This window comes from Macrobrachium rosenbergii, chromosome 55, assembly GCF_040412425.1.
Source record: "Macrobrachium rosenbergii isolate ZJJX-2024 chromosome 55, ASM4041242v1, whole genome shotgun sequence".
Taxonomy (NCBI): domain Eukaryota; kingdom Metazoa; phylum Arthropoda; class Malacostraca; order Decapoda; family Palaemonidae; genus Macrobrachium; species Macrobrachium rosenbergii.
The window spans coordinates 18,775,616-18,802,602 of NC_089795.1; the positions used below are offsets into that span (position 1 = coordinate 18,775,616).

The 26,987-nt window shown below is 36.7% G+C and overlaps 1 protein-coding gene across 1 annotated transcript in view; it reads left to right on the forward strand.

Moving 5' to 3' along the window:
* Positions 1-26,987, forward strand: part of mei-41 (meiotic 41) — a 593,070-nt gene that overhangs the window by 54,380 nt on the left and 511,703 nt on the right. Inside the window, exons 4-5 of the mRNA XM_067099620.1 lie at positions 1,063-1,224; positions 25,108-25,256. Of these exons, the coding sequence (XP_066955721.1) occupies positions 1,063-1,224; positions 25,108-25,256 (311 nt within the window). The remainder of the gene's footprint in view (positions 1-1,062; positions 1,225-25,107; positions 25,257-26,987) is intronic.

Below are 26,987 nucleotides of genomic sequence, written 5' to 3' on the forward strand. Positions count from 1 at the left end.
CGGAAAAATAAATAACAGAATAGGGAACAGGAAGCCTAGGGTCAAAGTAACAAAATGAAAACAGTTGAGCACTTACAGTATTACAGCAGCAGCAAGCATGCCTGCAACAGGAAGGCAGTAAACATTAAAACATGTACTCTGATGACAACACAAGATGAAAAGTGTATTAATTGAAGCAAATGAATTCCACCTCACATGACAAAAATAGGTCATAATTCTAGAAATACAGAATCACCTCTGCTTTGCCAAAGTCACACAGAAAAATGAGAGGCTTTCCCTTGCAGGCCAATGGATCATGAACTAGTGTGCATAGTGTGATTTTTCTTTCTTGATCTGTCAAGTGGATGTAGCTGGGAGCCATTTGCACAGAGTAGTAAGGCTATTTATGATTAATGGATTTGTAAGAACAAATGTTTTATATGATAAAAACTTCATGTTCATTTTCATTTTTAATGGAGATCGTGAGAGTTTTGCTTTCACCTACTTTTTCTCAAAATTTTATGTTTTTAATGTTTACCTATAACTTACCTATAAAGATGATTTACCCAGTGATTCATCTCTTTGTATATAATGACTTCATAGCCAGTCTTTTGTTCATCTTTATTCTATAATTGCTCTTTCTTCATCCTTTACCCTTGATGAAAGCATGTTTGACAGGATAACTCATCATTTAATATTTTTTTGCCTGTAAAACAGTTTGATGCTTTTTTTTATTACAGCAAAGTGAACATCTCTGCACACATGTTAGATATTAAAATTATGCTGTATTTAGAATTGTAATATTTGGCTCCAAATAATAAGGTGGTTTGTTTTGATGTTTTAAGATTTTGCTCCTGAATTAATAATGCTTTATTTTTGGCTTTATTCATCCCTTATATAAATAAACATTTATATATAATCTGATCATTGAATTAAGAGTAAATTGCCTAAACAATACTACCTCCATCACTTTACATCCACTTTCCCGTGGTTTTTGTCATATGTTAATATAATTTTTCCCTTCTCTGATTTCCCCTTTCTGCTGGGCGTAGGTGAAATGCAATTTTGATTGATTATTTTCAGAATTCACGTGCTGGCTACTGACAGAGTTGATTACAATTTGTGGAACACCTAAAGTTTGCAAAGCAAATGTTAATCTTCAAGTGACTATCATGCATCTTCTTGCAACACGCAACTCTGCACTATTTGCTGTGGTGATTGAGGAATACATACAGATTGGATTAGGTAAAGTATTGAACTTTAACATATTAGTACTCTAACATAATTGCTTATACCTTTTTCTTTATATTCTGTGATTTATGTATCCTGAAATAAAGTCTGTACAGTAAATCAAACAAAGCGAAAAAGGAAAATGGCAAACATGATACCACGCTAAGAAACACACACACACACACATACACCAATACACACACTATGTAGAAACAGTAATGTCAATATTGATCAAATGCCACATGCAAACATACACATACACAGGCATACCAATGAAGCTTCCTTGATATGAGGTGAAATGAAAATTCATCAATTCCAATAAAGCAGAAAATGATCAATTACTTTTTTAGTAGTGTTGTTAAAATGAATTTGCTTTGGGCAATTGTCATTGAAAAAATTAAGTATATCCTAGTTTAACCAGACCATTGAGCTGATTAACAGCTCTCCTAGGGCTGACCCGAAGGATTAGGTTTATTTTACGTGACTAAGAACCAACTGGTTACCTAGCAACGGAACCTACAGCTTATTGTGGAATCCGAACCACATTATGACGAGAAATGAATTTTATCACCAGAAATAGATTGTCATATGTACTAATGATGTAAACACAAGGTGTTTTACACAAACAGTGCCTGTGAGTCTTTACTAACCAAATGAATTTCATTTTTGGTAGATTGTACTAGGTTAGGCTTTCAAACAATATTACTATACTCATGACATATGTAAGAATTCATAACTATCTCATATAATTAACAACCACTTACCAAAGAACTGACATAAACAACATCGAGTATGATATAAACAGACGAATTGGGAAACAACTGTTTCATGATTTGGAGGGATCCTACCTTACTTTAATAGTATGTTAGTTTACCTTTGTATACCTGTTTTACATTTATGTACAAAAATAAAAATAATTCCAGTAATTCATTCATTTCTTTTAGTAGCTAAAAAATTATCCTCCTAATTCTTTTGCTAGTAGGCTCAGTCAGCTGATTCTGAGAACATAAACATTGCTTAATGCAAACGGTGGGTGATCATGTTTATACATATTATGACGATGATGTAACACTATGATAATACAGTGTAAATGAGTTCAGTAAGTAAAATATCAGTTTCATTACCATTACCTTTATCTTAAATTTAGCTGTACAGTAATAGCGTGTTTGACTTATGCAAATGGATACTGTGAGAGTAACACCTAGTATAGGTCAATAGTTCACACACATACACATTTTGTATTTCGTATTTGGTAATACAGTATGGTAACAACTGATAAGAAAGTTGCTGTATAAAAATATATTAATGGTCATAAAACCATGGCAGGCTGTGGGAAGCACAGGTAGGCTACCTATCTACCGAATTGTCATTTACAGGGGAGAGAAAAAGAAGGGTTACATCTTTTCAAAATTTATTTATGTAGTATATCTTGTTACAGATATGGGGAAAAAGGTAGAAATTACCTATTGCGTAAAGTTTTCAGTTTAAAGCATGATGGTTTTGTGTATCAGCTTATGGAGTGTTTACAGTTATGTGGTATTGACAAGGGTAGATGAGGAAGGGTACGGAGTTGCCCTTGAACATCCCTAGATTTTTTTTACTCGACCTTATATGGGCCCTTGGCTCTCTTGAGCTGGATAATTGAAGGATATTGTATTTTCAAGGAAGGTATTGCTGTTCAAGGCACTTTGTTTTAGCTCGTGTACAGAGCTTTAAGCATTCACAAGGAATTTGTTGCCCATAGGCAGATGGTGTCGTCTTTTATGAGCAAGATTTCTTTTCTGCTGAGTCAAATGGTTCAAGTTGGCCAACTCTATCAACAGTATTCCAGAGGCCAAAAGGATTTGTTGCTTCACCTGGCTCAGTCTGTACATTATAATTTTCAGTATCCCCAGCTTCTCTGTCACTTCTTTACCTGGTGATGAGGGCATACATTCACAATATGCAGGTTTTTTCTTCCTATGACAAGTAGGCACTTCTTGGTTCTCAAAGAATTTTAGCCCTTAAGGGAGCTTCCTACATGGTAATGGCTTTCTTTGTGAGGAAACGTGGCCTTAATGGAGAGAGTCAGAATAACCAGGCACAATTACAGTACAGTCCCGGCATAACAGATTGCAACTTTCAGCAAACTTTCATTAAGCTTTTAAGTAAATCGAGGACCATCATTGTCGCCAGGTTCTGTAGAAGTGATGCTGAAACTACGTGTTAACAAATTTATTCTTAAACCTAAGTCCAGGTTTTGTTGTTTTTTCCCTCCATCTTGTAACATAAAACAGTTATGACAAGTGTTGTAGCACTTGACTTACAATACACCATAGAATGGTCAGCACTACACCAGGTAGAGCTTAAGAGACCTCAGGGTGGTGGAAAGACCATCGAAGATTCCTAGTAGGTTTATCCCTAAGAGCTTGAACTCTTGGTTTTATGGAAGTTTCCACAATGCAGACACCTGGTCAGAAACTAATTCATGGCGGAAAGACTGCTTCTTTGGGCGAATATGAACAACATTATATTGGTTTGCTACTTCATTCCATAGAAGGACAGTGTTTTTGGTGATTGAGGTTTCTGGAAGGACAAGTTTGCCTATGGAGTTGTCATTACATCCAGGAGCCCAACAGTCTCTGTGGAATTGGAGGAGCACTCAAATGTGGACTTGATAGATGTGGATGAACAGGAATGATGTCTACTGCTTGTCCTTTGAAGGCCCTCAGGCTTGAGCAATAGATGATTCTTTAAGCTTGGCCTGATTCAGACTCGTATGTTTTCCCTCATTATTTACTCTAAGAAAAGTATTGAACAAATTTTGAGCACTAGCGCATTGCTCAGGGACTTGTATTCTTCCATTAAGGAGAAATCAACTCAACTACTGAATTCCCTGCAGTTCTACTAACTTCTGCATCCCCTACTTGACTGGGATTTTCAAAGATTTCTTAGATTCTACCCTTAAGTGAAGAAAAACTGAAGCCTTTTATCAAAAGCAGCGTTTGAGTATTGCTCCAGGTGCAGTTCTAGAGGAATTTTCAACACCCTTACCCTTGTAAACATCAGAGTTTCTCCACTTCCATGGGTATAGTTAGATTTTCATTGTCTACTTTCAGGGATAAAGTTCCATGCTTTCCTCGGTATTGCTTTGTGCAATTGTACCTGGCTAAGGATCAGCACCTTAAGGTGTTTAAATCAGTTGGGATTGAAGCCCCTACAACTCAGTCTCTTTCTGGAATTTAGACGGCGCACTAAAATTTTATCTGCAGATCATTTTGGGCCACTGGAATGAGTTCCATTGAAGTATTTACTATGAAACACTTTTTGCTATTATCGTCAGTTAGAAGAGTAAGTTTATTGCAAGTAATCTTCTTAAGATTGTTGTAAAGAGAATGCTATTTTATCATTTTTGCCTTTGAGCTGAGAATGGTGTTAAGGCTAAGGTTTCCCAAGAACTGTAAGCACTCCAAATTTAACTTTGGCGGTAAAAGAAGAAGAAGCACATCTCTGCCCTATTAAGGTAATTATAGTATGTCTTTTGTCAAAGGTTAAACCTGGAAGAGGCAAATTTAACCTTTTGTTTTTTTGTTTTAGAAAACTTAGAATTCTTTGTTGAAGGTTAAGCATGGAAGAAGCAAAGTTAACCTTTTATTTTGTGATTTTAGAAAATCTGAATGTCTTTGTCGAAGGTTAAGTATAGAAGAGGCAAAGTTAACCTTTTGTTTTGTGGTTTTTGAAAATCTAAAACATCTCTATCAAAGGTTAACAGTGGAAAAGACAGAGTTGATGTTTTGTTTTGTGGTTTTAGAAAACCTAGAATGTCTTTGTTGAGGGTTAAGCCTGGAAGAGGCCAATCTAACCTCTTGTTTTGTGATCTAAAAAAATTTGAATGTCTTTGTCAAAGGTTAAGCCTGGAAGAGGGAAAGTTAACCTTTTGTTTTGTGGTTTTAGAAAACTTGAAATGTTTTTATTAAAAGTTAAACATGGAAGAGGCAAAGGTAACCTTTTGTTGTTTTAGAAAACTTAAAAGTGTCTTTGTCAAAGGTGAAGCATGGAAGAGGCAAAGTTAACCTTTTGGTTAAGCCTGGAAGAGGCAAAGGTAACCTCTTGTTTTGTGGTTTTAAAAAACCTAGAACATCGTTGTCAAAGGTTAAACCTGGAAGAGGCAAGGTTAACCTTTTGGTTTGGGGTTTTAGAAAACTTAAAATGTCTTTGTTGAAGGTGAAGCCTGGAAGAGGCAAAGTTAACCTTTTGGTTAAGCCTGGAAGAGGCAAAGGTAACCTCTTGTTTTGTGGTTTTAAAAAACCTAGAATATCTTTGTCGAAGGTTAAACCTGGAAGAGGCAAAGTTAAGCTTTTGTTTCGTGGTTTCAGATAACCTAAAACATCTTTGTCAGAGGTTAAACCTGGAAGAGGCAAAGTTAACCTTCTGTTTTGTGGTTTTTCTTTGTCGACGGTTAAGCCCAGAAGAAGTAGTTACCCTTTTGTTTTGTGGTTTTAGGAAACCTAGAATGTCTTTGTTAAGGTTAAGCCTAGAAGAATCAAAGTTAACCTTTTGTTTAGTGGTTTAAGCAAATGGCAAAGTCCACCTTTTCTTTTGGGGTTTTTGAAAATTTAGAATGTTGAAAGTTGAGCGCAGAGGAGGCAAAGCTAACTTTTTCCTTTGTGGTTTTGGAAATCCTAGAACGTCATTGTTGAAAGTTAAACTTGGAAGAGGCAAAGTTAACTTTTTTGTTTTGTTAGAAGATGTAGAACATCACTGTCGAAGCTTATGCCTGGAAGAGGCACAGCTAATCTTTCGTTTTGTGGTTTTAGAAAACCTAGAACATCTTTGTCTAAGGTTAAGCCTAGAAGAGGAAAAATTTAATCTTTTGTTTCGTGGTTTTAGAAATCCTATGTCTCTGTCAAAGGTTAAGCCTGGAAGAGGGAAAGTTAATCTTTTATTTTATGGTCTTAGAAAACCTAGAATGTTTTTGTCAAAGGCTAATCCTAGAGGGACAAAATTAACCTTTTTATTTTGTGGTTTTAGAAAACCTAGAACATCTTCATTAAAGGTTAAGCATGGAAGAGGAAAAGGTAACCTTTTGATTTGTGGTTTTATAAAACCTAGAACATCTATATCAAAGGTTAAGCTTAGAAGAGGCAATGATAACCTTTTGTTTAGTGGCTTTAAAAAACTTAAAATATCTTTGTCGAAGATTAAGCCTAGAAGAGGCAAAGTTAACCTTTTGGTTAAGCCTGGAAGAGACAAAGGTAACCTTTTTTGGGGTTTTTTTTAAAAAACCTAGAATGTCTTTGTCAAAGGTTAAGTGTGGAAGAGGCAAAGTTGACCTTTTGATTTGTGGATTTCTTTGTCAAAGGTTAAGCCTGGAAGAGGCAAAGTGACCCTTTTGTTTTGTGATTTAGAAAACCTAGAATGTCTTTGTCAAAGATTAAGCCTGGAAGAGGCAAAGTTAACCTTTTGTTTTGTGGTTTTAGAAAGCCTAGAGTGTCTTTGTAAAAGGCTAAGCCTGGAAGAGGTAACATTAACTTTTTTTTGTGGTTTTAGAAAACCTAGAATGTCTTTGTTGAAGGTTAAGCCTGGAAGAAACAAAGGTAACCTTTTGGTTTGTGGTTTTAAAAAACATACACTGTCTTTATTGAAGGTTAAGCCTGGAAGAGGCAAAATTAACCCTTTGTTTTGAGGTTTTAGAAAACCTAGAACTTTGTTGTTGAAGGTTAAGCCTGGAAGAGATAACATAACCTTTTGTTTTGCAGTTTTAGAAAACCTAGTATGTCTTTGTAGAAGGTTAAGCCTGGAAGAAGCAAAGTTAACCTTTTGTTTTGAGGTTTTAGAAAACCTAGAACTTTGTTGTTGAAGGTTAAGCATGGAGGAGATAACATAACCTTTTGTTTTGCAGTTTTAGAAAACCTAGTATGTCTTTGTAGAAGGTTAAGCCTGGAAGAAGCAAAGTTAACCTTTTGTTTTTTGGTTTTAGAAAACAAAGCGTTTTTGTCGAAGTTTACAGGTGGAAGAGGCAAATTTAACCTTTTGTTAAGCCTGGAAGAGCAAAGGTAACCTTTTTCATGGTTTTAGAGAAACTAGAACATCTTTGTTGAATGTGAAGCTTGAAGAGGCAAAGTTAACCTCTGGTTTTGTGGTTTAAAAGTTCTAGAATGTCTTTCTCAAAGGTTAAGCCTGGAAGAGGCAAAGTCAGTCTTTTGTTTCTGGATTTCACATAACCTAGAGCATCTTTATCAGAGGTTAAACCTGGAAGAGCCAAAGTTAACCTTTTCTTATGTGGTTTTTCTTTGTTGAAGATTAAGCCTGGAAGAGGCCAAGTTACCCTTTTGTTTTGTGATTTTATAAAACCTAGAATGTCTTTGTTGAAGGTTAAGCTTAGAAAAGTCAAAGTTAACCTTTCGTTTTGTGTCTTTGTTGAAGGTTAAGCTTAGAAAAGTCAAAGTTAGCCTTTCGTTTTGTGTGTTTAGAAAGCAGCAAAGTTGGCCTTTTGTTTTGTGGTTTTAGGAAACCTAGAAAGTCTTTGTCGAAAGTTAAGGCTGGAAGAGGCAAAGTTAATGTTTTGTGGTTTTAGAAAATTCACAATGTCTTTGTCAAAGTTTAAGCCTGAAGAGGCAAAGTAATCTTTTGCTTTGTGGTTTTGGAAATACTAGAATGTCTTGGTCAAAGGTTGAGTCTGGAAGAGTCAAAGTTAATTTTACATTTTGTGGTTTTGGAAATCCTAGAATGTCTTTGTCAAAGGTTAAGCGTGTAAGAGGTAAAGTAAATTTTTGTTTTGTTAGAAAACCTAGTAATCGTTGTCAAATTTTAAGCCGGGAAGAGGCAGAGTTAATTTTGTTTTGTGGTTTTAGAAAACCCAGAATGTCTTAAAGCCTGGAAGAGGGAAAGTTAACTTTGTTTCGTGATTTTGCCCAAGAACACAATATTTTCTGTGAGGTATTTGATTAGGCTAGCACATGAGGTACTAGTTCCATATCTTTTACCTTTATTGACGGTAAAAATTTATAATGTAAAAGCAGTTGCAACTTCATGTAGTTGTGTGACAAATTTGTTGGATGATGATGTGTGCTCACTACCTTAGGTATTCAGAATTGTGTCTGCAAATAATAAACAGGTTTGACAGAGGAAAAACCTATTTTTGGTAGTCGCTGTTGAGTCCTCAAGGAGTGACCTTCCATGGGTCTGCCAGAGCTCCATGGTGACCAAACTAATATCAAAGAATTCTCTTTTAGTTGGTCTCTTGGCCAGGTATTGTGTCGTAATGATAAACACTATGATGGAGTGTATAATGGACTCAAAGATAAGAGGACACTTTCCCTTATCTTCAGCAAAGCTGTACCCAGTTGTTTCGATCATCGAAACATGCTAGAAGAGGAAGTGATTATTGTGCATGCGCAGTTTGCCGTATTGTCGAAAAACAGACCGCCACAAAGACCAAGAAGCCGTAACTTTTTGTTGGTCAATGCAGGATGATCCCTCACCCAAATCCCATGCCTTTTCGTCAGGGAAGTGGGAGGGTTTTGAGGACTACCAGCGACTACCAAAAATAGGTTTTTCCTATATCAAAACCTGTTTTTTGATAGTGTAGTCGTTTGCTTTTTCCTCAAGGAGCTTTACAAAGAAAATGACAGGTGACAAAAAGGCTTAAATCCCAACAACCCAAAGAAAAAACATTTCTGATTCGAGGTCAAGCCACAAGTTTCAAACCCCATTCACTATTCCAGATACCCCTCAGGTTTTGGTAACAAAGAACAAAAAACTAAACACCAACTTATGTTTTAGGGTGAAGTTCTACAGTGACTTAATTAAGCATGCTGGGTTTGGTCGCTGTCTTATCACACCTTCCTCCAGCAATAGTTAGCATACCCAGTTGATAAGGAGACCCCTGATTTCCGCTGTAGCTCGTATTGGGTTAGGACTAACCATACCACCCACTTGATACACAGTGTAATCAAATTTGTTCTAGCTTGTGGCAATAATGTTTTAAGAACATTGTCCCTGATGACCACCCTGTACATTCGGAGACTTCTTTGAAAGAGTCATTTCTGAAGAAGGCCAACGACATACTTACTTTCCTAATATCATGTGACCTATGAAAGGAGTGTGGATTTGTCTTTTTAATGAGGGACACTAAAATTATTCTCAGCCCTTTTAGAGAAGTGGTTTATTTGTGCTAGGGTGTAGGAAAATTTGATCTTCTGGGATGTTTGCTGTGACGCCTAGGTAAACCTTAAGTGCTTGAACCAAGCGTAATGTTTTGTCTACTAAATTGAGTTTTCTTATTAAAATAGATTTCCTTCTTAAATGATTCTCATTCTTGGCCAGGAATGATGGGCCAGGGTACAATACTAATTGATGGTCAGCTGTTTTCCTGATGTACCATCCCCGTTTAAGGGAGCCCAGTTCACTAATACGAGCTCCTGATGCTAATGCAATCAAGATCGCCTTTTGCAGCATGTGAGTTGTGGTTGTATATGGTCCGCTGAATTGAGGGGTAGATAGAAGTCTGAGTACCTTTTTCAGGGACCAAGTAATTGGAAGCTTTTCAGGAGTAGGTCTTTGTAGTGCAAAAAACCACAGAAGGGAAGTGGCAATTTCTATAATAGAGTCAATCCCGAATCCATAAAGCAAGGGTTCTGTTAATGCAGCCTTGTATGCCATGGTTGTTAGAACATAAAGGCATTTGTCTTCAAAAAGATATATAAGAAAATTTACAAGTGTTTCCATAGAAATCTCAACTGGGCTCTCAGTATGGATACAATCTAACCACATCTTCCACATGGACTAGTATTGTCGGATAGATGAAGTCCATGGTTTTTGCATTAGGTACCTAGCAATGCTGGGTGAGTTATTTTCACAGTAGACAATATTTAAAAAATCCATACATGAAGGTCTCGGCTCAGAGAAAGGAGGATGCGTAGACGACTTTCCCTCCTACTGTCTGGGATCAAACAGCAGATGGTAGTGGAATTGATCTCTTTGCCCATTGTTGGAGTAATAGGAACCAATGCCTGTTTGGCCAGTTTGGTGCTATTAAGTAAGCTGTTCCTTTGAAGGTTAGAAGCTTACTCAAAACCTTTGAAATATGGGACAATGGAGAAAAGAAGTATATTGTCTTTCATTTGTTCCAGTCTTGTAGGAAGGCATCTCTTGCTGTTGCTTGATTGTCCAAGTTTGGAGACATATACACAGGAAGTTTGTGATTCTTGCATATGGCAAACAGGGTCACCTGGTTGTGGAAGCATGTTGGCAATTGTTTGAAAAGAGTGGTTATCCAACATCCACTGTGTTGAGGCTGTTGTTTTACTTGATAGAGAGTCTGCTATTACATTGAGAGACCCTGTGAGGTGAATTGCAGACAAGTGCCACTTCCTTGCTTGCACTATCCAAAGGATGGATAGCATTACCCTATTGAGAGGAGGTGAACATGATCCCAACCTCTTGATGCAGGACATTGGAGTCATGTTGTCTAGAACCAACAAAATGTGTGACTCTTCTGGAAGTTTGTGTTTTTTGTGAGACAAAAATACAGCCATTAGCTCCAGAAAATTGATATGACAGTTCCTCAGAGTAGCTGACCACCTGATGATCCTCCCAGTGTCCTCCCCAACCTGTCAACAAGGCATCTGTGTGTATTATCGTTCACACAGAGGGAGGAGTCAGGGTGATCTGTTTTGTTAGAGATTCTTTCTGGGTCCAAGGCCAAAGTATCTCCCCAAATTTTTTATTCTTTTGATGAGGTCAGTTTCACATCTTTTTTCTTGCATACGATAGCCAGAATTTGTTCACATTTTTAGTTGCAATCTGAGTATTGGATCTATTACTGATGCGAACTGCAGCAGGCCCATCATGCATTCTAATTGCCGTATGGAAACTCTGGGTTGTGGGAGGAATGCTTTGAGATGTTTTCCTTATTATGTTTTGAGTATTGATGACGAGAGACAACAGGCCTTGAAGAGTATCCCGATACATTCCCAGCCATTGAAAACGTCTGCTGGGCGTGAGGCAGGATTTTTTCCAATTTATTAGAAAACCTTTTGACTGGAGTCTGTTGACCACTGCTCTTAGGTTTTCAAGCACTGTTTCATGTTGGTCCACAGATTAACCAGTTGTCTAGGTAGGCTATTAGTTGCGTTCCTTCTTGTCTGAGTTCTCAAACAATTACCATTGCTAATTTTGTAAAAAATTTTGGGAGGACAATGTTTGGCCCAAAGGACATGACTGAACCAGCATGTATCTTTCCCTATCTGGAACCCTAGGAAGGGGTGGAAGGGAACGGCAATAGGGACATGCCAATATGCATCTTTCAGATCTATAGAAGCTGTCCAGGTCCCTTTTGGAATGATTGAACGTAAGTACTTGGCAACGGTAGTCATCTGAAACTTTTGGCAAATAATGTGGTTGTTCAATGTTGATAGGTCGAGGATCACTCTTCATTCACAGGAATCCATTTTGGGGACACTGAAGAGACGTGCTTGGTGGCGAATATACGCATGTTTCTCTATGGCTCCCTTTAACATGGCCTTCTTCTGCACATTATCTTCCAAAGAGGGGTCTGGTTTTTGGAGGAACCCCTTTAAAGGAGGGGGTTGGGAATGAGACCATTTCCACCTCAGCCTGTTGAAAATAATGCTGTGTCCCCTAGGGGAAGACCTCCATTGCCTGCGGTGTTGTCGAAGCCGACACCCAACCATACAGTTCCTGTTGGTATCCACCTCTTCCTCTGCCTTGGCCTCTGATAGGCATTCCGGGTGTTGCTTTTCCTTTTCCCTTGTGAGAGGGTCTTTGGACCTTGTGAAAAGGATGTCCTTGCTGTTGTTGTTGTCCCATTGTAGGGAGTTGTACCTTCTGACCACCTACCTGTTTTTGAGGAAAACTTTTGGGGTTGACTGAAGGCTTATATGATTTTTTATCATAGTAAGCCTGTTTTGGGATAGGTAAAGGGAAGTTTTGGGTTTTTGTTTCCTGAATTCCCTTTTTCCCAGGAGAGTGTACACTGTACAACTCTGTTGGCTGGCTTGCTCATTAAATTGAACCACAACAGACTCCTCAAACGGGTCCTTACAGAAGGGGTTAGAGTGTAATAATGAAGTCACATTGGGGAGTGATTTGCTGAAGCCCTCCAGTGTTTCCATTTACGCTTTCATGTGCCACTCTAGAAATTCACAGAGTGCTTCACATAGGGTTCTCATAGGACTTTTGGCCACAACAGCAAAAATTGTTCTGGAATCTTCTGGAAGCCTTTTGGTGGCAAGGTGCTTATGATACTAAGGAGATGGATCCCAGCATGAAATTTTGCAGAGGCTGTCCCCTCAGAGATTCTTCTCAAAGGGTCCCCGAACTGTTGAGTAGCTATATCTAGAGGGAGCTTTTTCCTTTCAAAAGGGAATTGAAGCATTGCCCATTCCTTGGTGGAATTATTTGAAACTGGGATGACTGTGGCAAATGGCTTTAATTCTGCCATTGTCTCTCGTTTTCTAGTCACTGCAAAATTCTGAAAATCTGCCTTCACATGATTAATTATTTTGAAAGTGAAGGGACAGAAGGTTGGGGGTACTTGGCGAGCAAATTGGGTCTTATTCAAAATGGCAGAAGAGATCCATTTTCTGTTGACCTGGTAAAGGGTGTCTTCTGTAACTTTTAATATTATAGACACAGGTAGGAGAAACATTTCTTTTAGTGGTTTCTCCTTGTGCCATTCTGTATTAGGGAATGCTGCCCTGTCTCAAAATTCTACATGTACAACTTTAATGATGGTTTTTCTCTTAATTAGGTACTTACCTTCAGGAGGAAATGCACATTGAGGAATCTTGCCAAGGATTGTCAGTATCATCAAGGGTGAATATTGGAGCCCCTATTATGTTTTGAGCTGAAGTTTTGTAGTCTGAACTGGCCATTTTGTTGTTTCCAGTCAGAATTCTAACATTAGAACTTGTTTGGGCAGAATTTGTATCCATTCTCACTTTTCAGTTATAGGATGCTGTACTTTTACACTTTGGGTTGTACAGGACTGATCTAATTTCCCTTTTAGAATCATGTATCATGTCCCTTATATATTGCCGTTCTGTTGCAAGGACATCTTTGATGTTATTCATAATTTCCTTACGGAATTGATCAAATGTCACAAACTATGTATCCCTTTTTGGTTGTACAATCTGACAGCTTAAACAACTGAACTATAACTGCCTGTTAACCGAGGGGCAGAAGTCCTGGGTGAGTTACTACACCCTTCCGAAAATATAGTAGTTTTAGTTGAGGTTAGGTGGATCCTAGTATCCCTTTTGGGGGAAAGAGCCTCTGCAGCATCTGGTAGCTGCATTGGGGATAGAATTCCTTCTGGAAGGTTTCTCCCATGATTAGCTGAAATTTGTGTCCCTGAGATCCTTATGGGTTCAGCAGGTCTATTTCTGTGGCAGTGTCCACTTTGTGATCATTAGCAGGAATGTCACCCTCATGTAAAGACTCTTCTACCTCTGCGGGGTTAACCTGGGAGGTACTGGGGACTGATGTTAATGGGTTTTGGCCCAAACATAGATCTTTTATTCTGAAAAAGGGTTAAATATCTGCTGCCGGAGTTCTGCTGGAAAAATATAATCTCCTCTTTTCTCACCCTTACTGAATGCTAGGACCCATCGAGACAGCTTAAAACAAGCTGTTTTGTCTTTAGAACTTGCTGCCAGGAGCATACTACAAATTTTGCACAAATCTGGTGACCAACCAGATTTTTTTTTTTTTTTCCAGATTTTTTTTTTTTTTTTTTTTTTTTTTTTTTTTACAAGGACTTTGCCCATGGCATGTGGTCTGGGCCATACCCACTAGCAAAGAACGAACTGAGCAATTTGCTGCAGAACACTTGAGCTTAGGGTCCTGCATAATGGTGACCCTGTAGGGATATAAAACAAGTTGTTATTAGAAACTAGTTAGTACTAATTGTTTGTAGTCCTTATATAGATATTATATTTGATATTACAGGCTAATTTGATTACAAGTGTGTAGCTGTAATATATTTATTTACCATATTGTTATATGTGTTAAAAATCTATGTTAACTTAAACGTCCTAAGATTTAGATTAGTTTTGACACCAGTATATAGCTGTATTACCATACACTGTTAGTCCTTTTGCAAGGGCTGTGTGATATTTAATTTTGAATATCATGCCATTCATGATAACTACTATAAACTAATTTGTTTAACTAATCAAGCTACTGTTTTATATGGGTTAGCTTAATGCTTCTAGCATAATCTACGTTAGGCTAAGAGTAGAGGATTTCTTTCAGTCCACTGCCTAGTCTAGGCTTATTGAAATCACACTTAAGGATATAAACTATACAGGAAAGAACTCTCTAATAGTAAGGATATAAACTATACGGGAAAGAACTCTCTAATAGTAAGGATATAAACTATACAGGAAAGAACTCTCTAATAGTAATATTTGTCTGAGACCACCTTTTTTATATCACCTTTCATTTAATGAACAGGCTACATAAGAACCCCACTAATATGTAGCCATACAGATAGGCTACTGAGTCATAACTGGGTTATCATTTTATCAAGCCTAGGATACTGTTTATATCTAATCGTAGGCTATTTGTTCTAAACTACCACTTAGGCCAATAATGGGTATTTCTTAAAATGTTCTTTCTTAGCTTAGTATAGGATATTGCCTAATCCAGATTATTTTAGATCACTCTTAATTGTATAGGCTATATAAAACAAACTCACTAATATGTAACCTTGTAGCTAGGCTACCATTTTTGTCTAGGCTTGGTTATTGTTTATATTTAATCCTAGGCTATTTGGTGTAAACTACTGCTTCGGCCAATAATAGGGTATTTCTTAAAATGTTCTTACTTAACCATTGCATTGTATCATTGCACGGGACTAAAGGTCTTGCTTTACTCCAGTTAATAGGATGATCTAAATCTCTCACACGTACGAATAATGCATTCGATATTTGGCCAGTTCTCACAGAATATTGATGTTGTTTGATTCACTGTGAAAGTGGTTTTCCAGTTTGTCCATAATATATTTTATCACATTTTCTGCAAGGAATTTCATAGATGCAGCCAGAAACATCTTTAGGAGAATTTTTATCACTAAACTCTTAACATTAAAATTACTGAAAACAACATTTATGTTGAAAAGCTTTAAAATTCTAGGAATTTGTAAAAACCTTTCATCATCTGGTAATTTGAGAATATGCTTGCTGAATTCAAGTTTGTTATTAGTTAAATAAAATGTTTTCCATGCTACATCTACAAAGGTCATTGGGTATTTAAGTTTCAAAGCAATATCATAAATAGTTTTGATCTCAGCATCAATGAACTGCGGGCTACAAACACGTAAAGCCCTTAAGAACATTCCAGAAAAAAACAGAGAATTTAACATTCTGATGGTGATTGGAATAATAATGAACAAAAGAGGCAATGTTAGTTGATTTTCGAAAGACTGAAAAGATGAAATTTCTATCATGTCTATGTACAGTTACATCAAGAAAATTCAAATTACAATTTCTTTCTTCCTCTACGGTAAATTTTATAGAAGGTACTAAATTATTTAGCTTAACAAGAAATTCCTGGAGATTTTCGTGAACTGGCCAGATACAAAAAATGTCATCTACATACCTAAACCATATACCTTTTGGGGCAAAATTCTTGGTAAGAATTTTGTCTCAAAAAATTCCATGTAAATATTGCTAAGGCCAGGAGATAAGGGATTACCCGTAACCATACCAAACTTTTGTACAAAAAATTCCCCATTGCTGGATTACTGTTATGGTAAGCTATGAAAGTGTTGCAACCGTCTTGACAGGAAGCCTCAATTCAAGCTGAAGAACCTTATTGCTGAATGTTTTTTTCAAAAATTCACCATAAATCGAAATATTGTGCTAGAGACTTCCCGTTTGTTGAAAAATGAAAATAATTGATTGAATATTACTAGACTGTAAGTGTTTTAGCTTACAATTACAGTTTTCGACCATTTCGGTCGAGTTAAAGTTGACCGAAAGTCGAATATTTTCAATTTATCGTGATTTATATGAAAATATTTCAAAACTGATAAAAGCTACAACCATGAGTTATTTTCTGTTGTATTCTACATGAAATTTTGCACATTTCCATATATAAAACTTTATGTAACGACTAATATAAAATGGTGCAAACATTACGACAACGTGACGAAAGAATTTCTGGCGCGGACGTAAGGAAAAAGTTTTTTTCAAAAATTCACCATAAATCAAAATATTGTGCTAGAGACGTCCAATTTATTGCAAAATGAAGGTAAATGATTGAATATTACTAGAATGTAAGAGTTTTAGCTTACAATTGCGTTTTTCGACCATTTCAGTCGAGTTAAAGTTGACCAAAGGCTGAAATTTTGGCAGTTATCGTGATTTATGTGAAAATATTTCAAAACTGATAAAAGCTACAACCATGAGTTATTTTCTGTTGTATTCTACATGAAATTGCGCACATTTTCATATATAAAAGTTTATGTAATGACTAATGTAAAGCGATGCAAACATTACGACAACGTGTGAAAAGAATTTCTGTGATGTTCGGCCGAGTCACAGTAGCGATGCAGATGTAAGGAAAAAAAGTTTTTTTTTTTTTTTTTTTTTTTTTTTTCAGAAATTCACCATAATTCGAAATATTGCGCTAGAGACTTCCAGTTTGTTGCAAAATGAAGGTACATGATTGAATATTACTAGAATGTAAGAGTTTTAGCTTATAATTGCGTTTTTACCATTTCGGTCGAGTTAAAGTTGACCGAAGGTTGAAATTTTGGCATTTATCATGATTTATATGAAAATATTTCAAAACTGATGAAAGCTACAACCATGAGTTATTTTCTGTTGTATTCTACATGAAATTTTGTACATTTCCATATATAAAACTTTATGTAACAACTAATATAAACGGTGCAAACATTACGACAACGTGTGAAAAGAATTTCTGGCGCGGACATAAGAAAAAAAGTTTTTCAAAAATTCACCATAAATCGAATATTGTGCTAGAGACATCCAATTTGTTGGAAAATGAAGGTAAATGATTGAATATTACTAGAATGTAAGATTTTTAGCTTACAATTGCGTTTTTTGACCATTTCGGTCGAGTCAAAGTTGACCGAAGGTTGAAATTTTGGCAGTTATTGTGATTTATATGAAAATATTTCCAAACTGATAACAGCTACAACCATGGGTTGTATTTTGTTGTATTTTACATGAAATTGCACACATTTTCATATATAAAACTTTATGTAACGGCTAATATAAAACAGTGCAAAAATTATGACAAAATGACGAAAGAATTTCTGAAATTTTTGCCTGAGTTACCGCGCAGACGTAAGGAAAAAGGGATTTTGACAAAGGAAAAATCTATTTCTGAGGGAGGCCCTGTGTCACCTGGTGAAATTCCATACTAACACGAATTTCTAGGTATAAAGATTGCTAAATATACCAGAGAAAAAGCTTTCAGGAATGCTGGAGTTACTACCCCCAGATCGGCGTCTTCTATATTGAAGACGTCGGTATAACCAAGGGTGAGTGAAAGAATCACAACCACAGAGCCACACTCGATAGACATCCCCATGTCAAAACCCCCGGGAAGAGCGGGGAGCCGTACCAGCTCCCACACTCACCCGCCCGCCAAGCGGCGACTCCAGCGCCATCTGAACTCATTCCATTTCTAGCACGTGATTTTTGTGCACTCATTATTTTTTGTGCTCGTGTTTTTGGCTGTTTTTCCTGCTTATCAGCATGTCTTCCAGCAAGTTTACCGTCACCAAGTTAAGTACCATCTTATTGTGGGGTTTTTATGATAAGTTTGGCTGTTTCAACCCGTATCTTAATATTATTCGTGGGTTGTTGTTATGGACGCCGTGGCGCCCCCGTCAACCATGTCGATCTAGATTCGCCCACCCAGCTTGTTCTGTTTGGGGCTTCTCTTTGTCGTTTACATTTCTTATCATTATTCCCCTAGAATTCATCCTGGTGGCGTTTCCTGGGCGGGTGGTTTCGGTGTTCCTCCACATTATTTTTGTCGAACCGCATATCGGGGTTCCTCCAATTGGGTTCCCGTCATTTTCACGCTTAGGTTTCTCTCCAGGAAAAAGTTTTTTTTCAAAAATTCACCATAAATCGAAATATTGTGCTAGAGACTTCCAATTTGTTGCAAAATGAAGGTAAATGATTGAATATTACTAGAATGTAAGAGTTTTAGCCTACAATTGCGTTTTTTTACCATTTCGGTCGAGTCAGTGTTGACCGAAGGTTGAAATTTTTTGTAGTCTGATGTGTTGGTATTTATAATACATACTACAATTCTTCATTCTTACCTGCAAGGTAAATATGATGTATTTAGTATTTGAGGTTTGGTTCCATTCTCGTCGCAGATGTCCGAGGATGAAGGGCGATAATAAAGCTATATCTTTCAGCTCGTGTTTATTCTCTGCTACATTTGAGAAGAAGGCGGTAACAGATGTATACAAAATACAAAAAGCATATACAATGGAATCATAACAGACATATGAGCATCGGAGCTCGATACAGTATAAGGAATTATATTCTACATATATGAGGTAGAACTCACAGGATCGAAGCCTGTGTGTCGGATTCGATACTAACACAACAACAACTGATTACACTTATACTCTACAGCATTACGCAACATCTAGCTGCAGCTTTGAACTGAACGCGTCTACGGATGGCGTTATATGACAAGTCTTGCACTTACGTTAAGACATACATGACAGTCTCCTCCCCCTTTACATGTGACTAAGAAACAGAACTGTTTCTCAACACTTACAAATCTAATATTTCAGGAGGTTTTCCTCTATTCATTCGGTCAGGGAGTACTGGAGATGTGTCCTGAGCTGTTGCGAGATTTTCCTCTATATTTACAGTTGGAGGTTCAACGTCTTGGTGAGCAGTTTGCACATCTGTGTTATTTAAGTTTGAGGTATTTGAAACTTGTACTTCTGTATTATTTGTACTGAATGACTGCAACTGATCAATATGACGTTTTACAATCTTTCCACTGACATTAACATCATAATGTAAATTTCCTATCTTCCTGACAATTTCTCCTTGCACCCATTTTTCTGGTGTATTGTATGACCTTACCATGACATAACTTGAAGAAGTGAAATGTCTTACCTCTGGAAGTTTTTTTTACTTGATCATAACCTTTCTGTTCTAACTGACTCTGCAAGCTAGGATACATAAGATCTAACTTACTCCTGATCCTCCTCCCCATCAACAAATATGACGATGTTACACCCGTAGTACTGTGTACGGTTGTTCTATAGGATAAGAAAAACTTTGCAATATGAGATGTTACATTACCAGAGTTTGCTTGTCTACACTTCATATTATGTTTGAAGGTTTGGACAAATCTTTCTGCCTCACCATTTGTGGATGGATGGTAAGTTGCTGACAATGTATGTTGTATACCATTCACATTCAGAAATTCTTTAAACTCCTGTGAAGTAAACTGTGGACCATTGTCTGACACTATTCTTTCTGGCAAACCATGCGTTGCAAAGATTTGCATGAGTGATTTTATAGTTACTACCGATGATGTTGTTTGCATTGGTATAACTTCTGGCCACTTACTATATGCATCTACTAATATCAAATATGAGTATCCTAAAAATGGACCTGCAAAATCTATATGCACATGTTGCCATGGGTATCGGGGTAATTCCCATGGATGCATTCTTGTTTGTTTAGGATTATTTTGTTGCTGCAATGCACAATTCATACACTTATTAACCAAATTTTCAATGTCCCTATCCACACCTGGCCACCAAACATAAGTTCTAGCAATTGACTTGGATCTCACTATACCTTGGTGGTCTGCGTGTATTTCTGATAAAACCCTACTTCTTAGTGCATTTGGAATCACTACTCTTGATCCTCTCAGGATACAATCTTGTGTGACACTCAATTCATTCCAAATCTCTTTGTATGGTTTACAATTGACATCATCTGCACAAATATCTCTGCCAGTTGTTAGACTCTGTACTACTTTCATGAGTACTGGGTCTTTTTTTGTACCTTGTGCTATTTCCTTAGCTGTAACAGGTAAATTATATGCAGAAATTAGAAGAATACCTTCATCATGTTCTTCTGGTGCTTTGTCCACAGGCAATCTCGACAAAGCGTTTGCATTACCCATCTTTGATGTTGGTCTATACTCTGTGTTATAGTCATATGCAGCTAATATTTTTGCCCAACGTTGTAGTCTTGCAGCTACTAATGCAGGTAAGCTTGCTTTTGGACCCAAAATTATCAACAATGGTTTGTGGTCTGTAACTAACGTGAACTTTTTCATGCCATAGAGATACATATGGAACTTCTTTACTCCATACACTAGTGCTAATGCTTCCTTTTCGATTTGTGAGTAGTTTCTTTCTGCTTTGTTTAATACTCTAGAGGCAAAAGCAATTGGTTTTTCTGTACCATCTGGCATTACATGTGCTAGTACTGCACGTAAACTTATGTTTGAGGCGTCACAAACCAACTTTACTGGCAAATCCATTTGATAATGTACTAGGAATGTGGGTGAAGTCACTTCTGCTTTGATTCTTTCAAAGGATTTTTGACATTCATTTGTCCAACTCCATTTAACATCCTTATTCATCATATTATATAATGGGTGTGCAATTGTTGCTAAGTTCTGAATGAAATTTCCATAAAACGTTACTAAACCTAAAAATTATTACAATTCCTTTACATTTTCTGGTACCTTTGCTGACTGTACTGCATTTATCTTATCTTTTGTCTTATGAATACCTTTACCATTTACAATAAAACCCAAATATTCTACTGAGTCAACTTCCAAAATACATTTACTCTTGTTGACTTTGATATTATGTTCCTTCAGTTTCTTCAGAACTGCACGTAACCTTTCTCTATGCTCTTTCTTGTTTTTACCAGCTACTAGTATGTCATCTATGAAAATGAATACTCCCGACATACCTGCAAATATTTTGTCCATTGTTTGTTGCCATATAGCTGGACTGCTAGCGACTCCATATCGAAGTCTTTTTGGACGATACAGCCCTAAATGTGTGTTTATAGTACATAACTTTTGGGAATTTTCATCCATAGAAAGCTGTTGAAATGCCTGTCTTAGATCTACCTTAGAAAATACAGAGCATCCTGACAAAGTTGCGAACATATCTTTGGGATTTGGCAATGGATGTTGAGCTACTTGCAGTTGTGGATTTAGTGTTACCTTGTAATCTCCACATAACCTAACTTGACCATTGTCCTTAACAATCGGAACTAATGGTGTAGCCCAATCTGAATAATCTACCTTTTCCCAAGAACCTTCGTTTCCTAACCTTCTAATTTCAGTTTCCACAGTTGTTTTCAATGCATATGGAACTGGTCTTGGAGCAAAAAATCTTGGAGTGGCATTCTCCTTCAAAACTAAGACTTCTTGTGCATTCTTTACTGTACCTACTCTGTCTTCAAAGACTTCTTTATAATCTAATAGAAGATTAGTTATTGAAATTTCTTCTGTTGGTTCTTGTTTTGTACCTGTAACCCTTAGAATACTAGGCCAATCTAATTTGATACATCTTAACCACTCTAGACCCAATAAGGTTTGTCCTTTACCTTTGACTACTGTTAATGGTAACTTGCCTATCTCTTGATTATTATACTGTACTTTCACTTGAGATGAACCTACTACTTCTATGTTTGTACCATTGTAACTTTTGAGCACCTTGTCCGAAGGTCTTATCACTAGGTTAGGTATTGTTTGTGCAACTTTTTCAGAAATTATTGTCACGTCTGCAGCTGTATCTATCTGCATGGGTGTGAGTTTCCCATTTATTTCTATTTGAGCCATAAGACGTTCTTGTGCATCTTTGTTCACAGAATTTATGTGAAATGCAAATTCTTCTACTTCTGTTGTCTTATGTACACTGTCTTCATTTGAACTAGAGCTGTCATTTGAATTCACAGTTCTATTAATATGTTTAGTGGTCTTTTGCTTGGCAAATTTACACTGACTTGTTAAATGACCATGTCTCTTGCAGTTATTGCATGTCTGACCTGATGCTGGACACTTATCCCAATCATTACTATAATGATCTTGTCTACCACACCTATAGCATGGCTTCTTTTGAGGGTTTTGTGTGCCTGTGTGACTCTGATTTTTCTGTGAGTTTGCAGTTGGTTTACCCTTGTTATACTTGGATATACCTGGGCTAGGCTTAACAAATTGATGTGTTTGCCCTTTCTTTGCATGTTGGTAACTCTTTTTATAGGCTACACAATTTACCTGGCTATTGCTGTCATTTTGAGTCTTACCTGCAATGACATTTGATTGATAATTAACCATTTCTAATGCTCTTGCTATTTCCAGAACTTTTTGCAAGGTTAGTTTCTTTACTTGTAGCAATTGCTTTTGTAGCTCTTGTGAGTTACTTCCTTCTATAATTCTCTCTATTAACTCTCTTCTATATCAACAAATTCACAAGTAGCAGCTAATTTTTTTAACCTTGTCACAAAAGTGTCTATTTTCTCACCTGATTCTTGTGATGCTAGTATGAACTGGTGACGCTCAAAGTATTTATTGACTTGAGGAGCAAAATAGTTTGTAAGCCCTTCAATAGTGTCCTCCAATGAACCATTTGTTAGATTCAAAGTTTTGTATACTTCCTGAACTTCCTTACCTGCAGTATGAAGCAATAAAGCCTTCTGCTGTTTTTTATCAACTTTCCCTAGTGCTTCTAGGTAAATTTCAAAACTGCCTATCCACTGTTTCCATTTTGTACCCACTGATTTAGGATCCTCTCCGATACTAAAGCAGTCTAGACTTTTGATATCTATCGGCATGTTTGCTGTTAAGTACTTGAAGTTTTGGTTAGGCTAGGAACTTGGAAGCATTTGTACTTAGGCTAACAATTGATAGTTTTGAACCTAGGTTAGGCTATATTAGACTATGTGAAACCTAGTTTATGAATTCCTACTAAATTTCTATCTAGGCTAAACCACCTTATTTCGTTGTTTACTCTTACAACTCCTACTTGGTACCCTGGTGTAGGCTATATTTGCATAGACCTACTTGAGCTCTTTTTAACTCTGAACCAACCTATTTGTCCTTTTGGCGCTCCCGACTTGGCGCAGCGCTGCAAGAATGCTGGCTTGAGTGTGTTGAAGGCATCCAATTGAGATTGTCTTCGACTTAGGGTAGACTTCGTCCATTAAAGCTAGGCGTTGTCTTGTAGGCTTGAAGGTTAGGCGAAGCGTTGTAGGCGCGTAGGCTAGGCTTCATTTGTCTGCTGCGTTCAGAATCGACTTCGTCGCCACTGATGTGTTGGTATTTATAACACATACTACAATTCTTCGTTCTTACCTGCAAGGTAAATATGATGTATTTAGTATTTGAGGTTTGATCCCATCCTCATCGCCACTGATGTGTTGGTATTTATAACACATACTACAATTCTTCGTTCTTACCTGCAAGGTAAATATGATGTATTTAGTATTTGAGGTTTGGTCCCATTCTCTCGCAGAGATGTCCGAGGATGAAGGGCGATAATAAAGCTATATCTTTCAGCTCGTGTTTATTCTCTGCTACATTTGAGAAGAAGGCGGTAACAGATGTATACAAAATACAAAAAGCATATACAATGGAATCATAACAGACATATGAGCATCGGAGCTCGATACACTATAAGGAATTATATTCTACATATATGAAGTAGAACTCACAGGATCGAAGCCTGTATGTCGGATTCGATACTAACACAACAACAACTGATTACACTTATACTCTACAGCATTACGCAACATCTAGCTGCAGCTTTGAACTGAACGCGTCTACGGACGGCGTTATATAACAAGTCTTGCACTTACGTTAAGACATACATGACAGTCGGCGTACGGTACATCCACTCGGCACCCAACAGACAATTTTAGTTGACGTATGATACATCCAGTCGGCGTTTAAGGGTTAATATGCATTAAAAAAATATATTTATAGTTTGCCGTGTTTACTGTAATATTTATATTTGAAAATCAATAAATAATTTTTATAAAAAATATGTATTAGCCTTGAAAATAACACGAAAATACAGCAGTTAGTGAATATTTCTCAAAAAAAAAAAATCCACGAATTACCAATTTTTTGCGAAAAATTTGGGGATAAGTTCCACAGAAAAACCCCCGAAAAGGTGAAGCCGCGAATCCTGAACTGCGAATAGGCGGGGGTCGACTGTAAACATTAAATGCATTTACAATATCACTTTGCAGAGAACTTCCCTTATCAAGTTACAGTAATCACAATCACTTTTTACATTTGTTAAAACAATCCTAAGTAGATTTAAATTACCTTAATTAGACAGAAAACCTAAAGCTGTCACTCTGTTATTGTCTGCATTCTATGTATCAACAAGACATCTCCTGATCGACTTCACTGCTTCATAAATTACCGCATAAACAACCATTTTTTGGTGGTTCTTTATTCAGTTGTTATTCTAGGAACATATGATTTGACCACAATAAACCCTAAAAAGAGTGTGGACATTTTTTCGACACTTGGTATGGCAGATTGTAAAATGAAGATGCCACTTCTGCACCCAATCATCTTGTGGATGAAAACTTCCACACCAGGGGCCACATATCTACATTTTGGCAACACTAGGTGAATAGCTAAAATCCATGAATACTTGCTGATATAGTTTCTGGTAAAGTCTGAGTTTCATATTGTGAGCAGTGACTTCTGTTCTTTTGTGCATCTTTTAGCATTTTGAATGCCTGTTCTTTTGTTTATTTTTTGATTTTGAGTCCAGTTATGCATAAAATTTCATTGATTTGATGTTTTATAGTCATTTAATAAAATTTTTTCAGTGTTTTCAAGATCGAATACTAATGTTTGTGAAAATTTTCATTACAGAAGCCAAAGAAGTATTATTTGATGGGGAGACTGTGATATACCAGTGTTTTCCTACAGTGATAAACAGTCCTGATGCTCATCCTAAACCAAAAAGTATCAGTTTCATGGACAATGATCAACTAGATAATATTCTGACAAATATAGTAAAGGTAAGTGTTCTTTGGCTTTTAATAGAGATTAGTGTGATTGATGGGTAAGTATTCTAAATATGGTAATTTCCTATTCTCATTTTCATTGCACTTTTAGGTGGCTTTTTTCTCTTGATTTTTATTGCTTACAGTTGTTTGAATGTCTAACATAACATGAATATTGTGTGTTTTTCTCCCATAATGCTTCCATCTCTCTCCAGTTGAGAGAAGTGAGCTTTAGTGTTTGTAGGTCATTCTGAGAGAAGGTCTGCAGAGCTCGACATTATCTGACACAAGGACCAGGGACCAAGGCCCCAAAGATGTATGATACAGTGTATATAAATTTTTTAAAATTTGAAAAAACCACACTCCAATGGTTGGCCTCAGGAAAATGTTGGTAACACTGCTTACACTCATAAACAGGCTGAGAAGGAGTTTTGGGGGGTGGGAATGTGGCCACTGAGAGAGAAGGCCGGCTCACCTTCTGACCATGGCCATCTTAGTAGGCCTATGCCTATGCTCACTGACATCTCAACTAGGGTCAATAACTGGGATAACGAACAAATGTTTTAGAATATTTTTGCATGAGTATTTCTAATATGAATCAATTTTATTTATAAAAAAGTTTAATCATTTACTGAATACATACATTCAGACTTAGAAAGAGAGAGAGAGATGCGTATGAGAATGAATTTTAATTACGATTGACGATAGTAGTTTATGTTACGACTTTGTTAGAGAGATGAAAGCTTCTTTTTCTTCATTGCACTTCCAACATATCTTTTAGCAAGTTGTTCTACTTTTGGGCTGAAGTTTTTTTTATATGAAAATGCGTTTAATCGTTGAAATACTGCCATTTTGTATCGCTAATGAAATTATAAGCATGAGGAGACATGTTGTATAACAACAATGAAGAAATTAAAAGATATGGGGAATACCAAATTTTATTGAAGGTCAGTAATGCAATTGGTCACAAAATAATTTCAAGATCAGTAAATACTTGAATGACTGGTCTTTCATGAGTGATAACAATGACAAAACAAAGTTATTATTTTTGCTGGGCTTACAGCAGTGTTACTTTGCCTGTGGAATTTTTGTAGTTCGCTCAAAATTATTTCCAGAATATATGTGTCATGCACTTGCAAAGGCACAACAACTATTGTGCAGGGATATCATCAGTATAAGCTTGAATGGATTTATCATCATTCACTCTTACTGAAAGTACCATTTTAAGATGAGGCGATAACGAAAAGGGGTTATTAACAGATACTGCTCGTTGTGAATAATTTTCCAGTACTTATCAAGTTTAAGTTTGCTTGAGAGTTCCTGCAGGTCATTAAATTCAATGTTTTTCTCATAATCTTGAACATCTACAAGACTTTTCTCACGTGCCACCTCAACTGAATTTTCCTCTATTCACTGCCTTTTAGATTAGGATGATTCCCTTTGGTTCACAGTTGAAGAAGATAGGTAATTAGGATAGTTAGGAAGGAAGTAAGGTACAGCGTTTTTCTGTTAAAGTGGCTGCTGCATTTGCACAGTAGTTTTTTCCCAAGTTTTTCCATCAGTAACGGACATTGCCCGCATAATGTTATCTGGATGGAAGTATCTTTCACAAACCTGTAAGAACATTCACTCATGACAAGCAAAAGATCTTGAAATATACATGCACATAGGAAGGTTTATAATTTTGCTATTTTTATACCTATGATTAAGAGAAATCTGGCATCTTTTATGCTCAAGAGTGAGCTG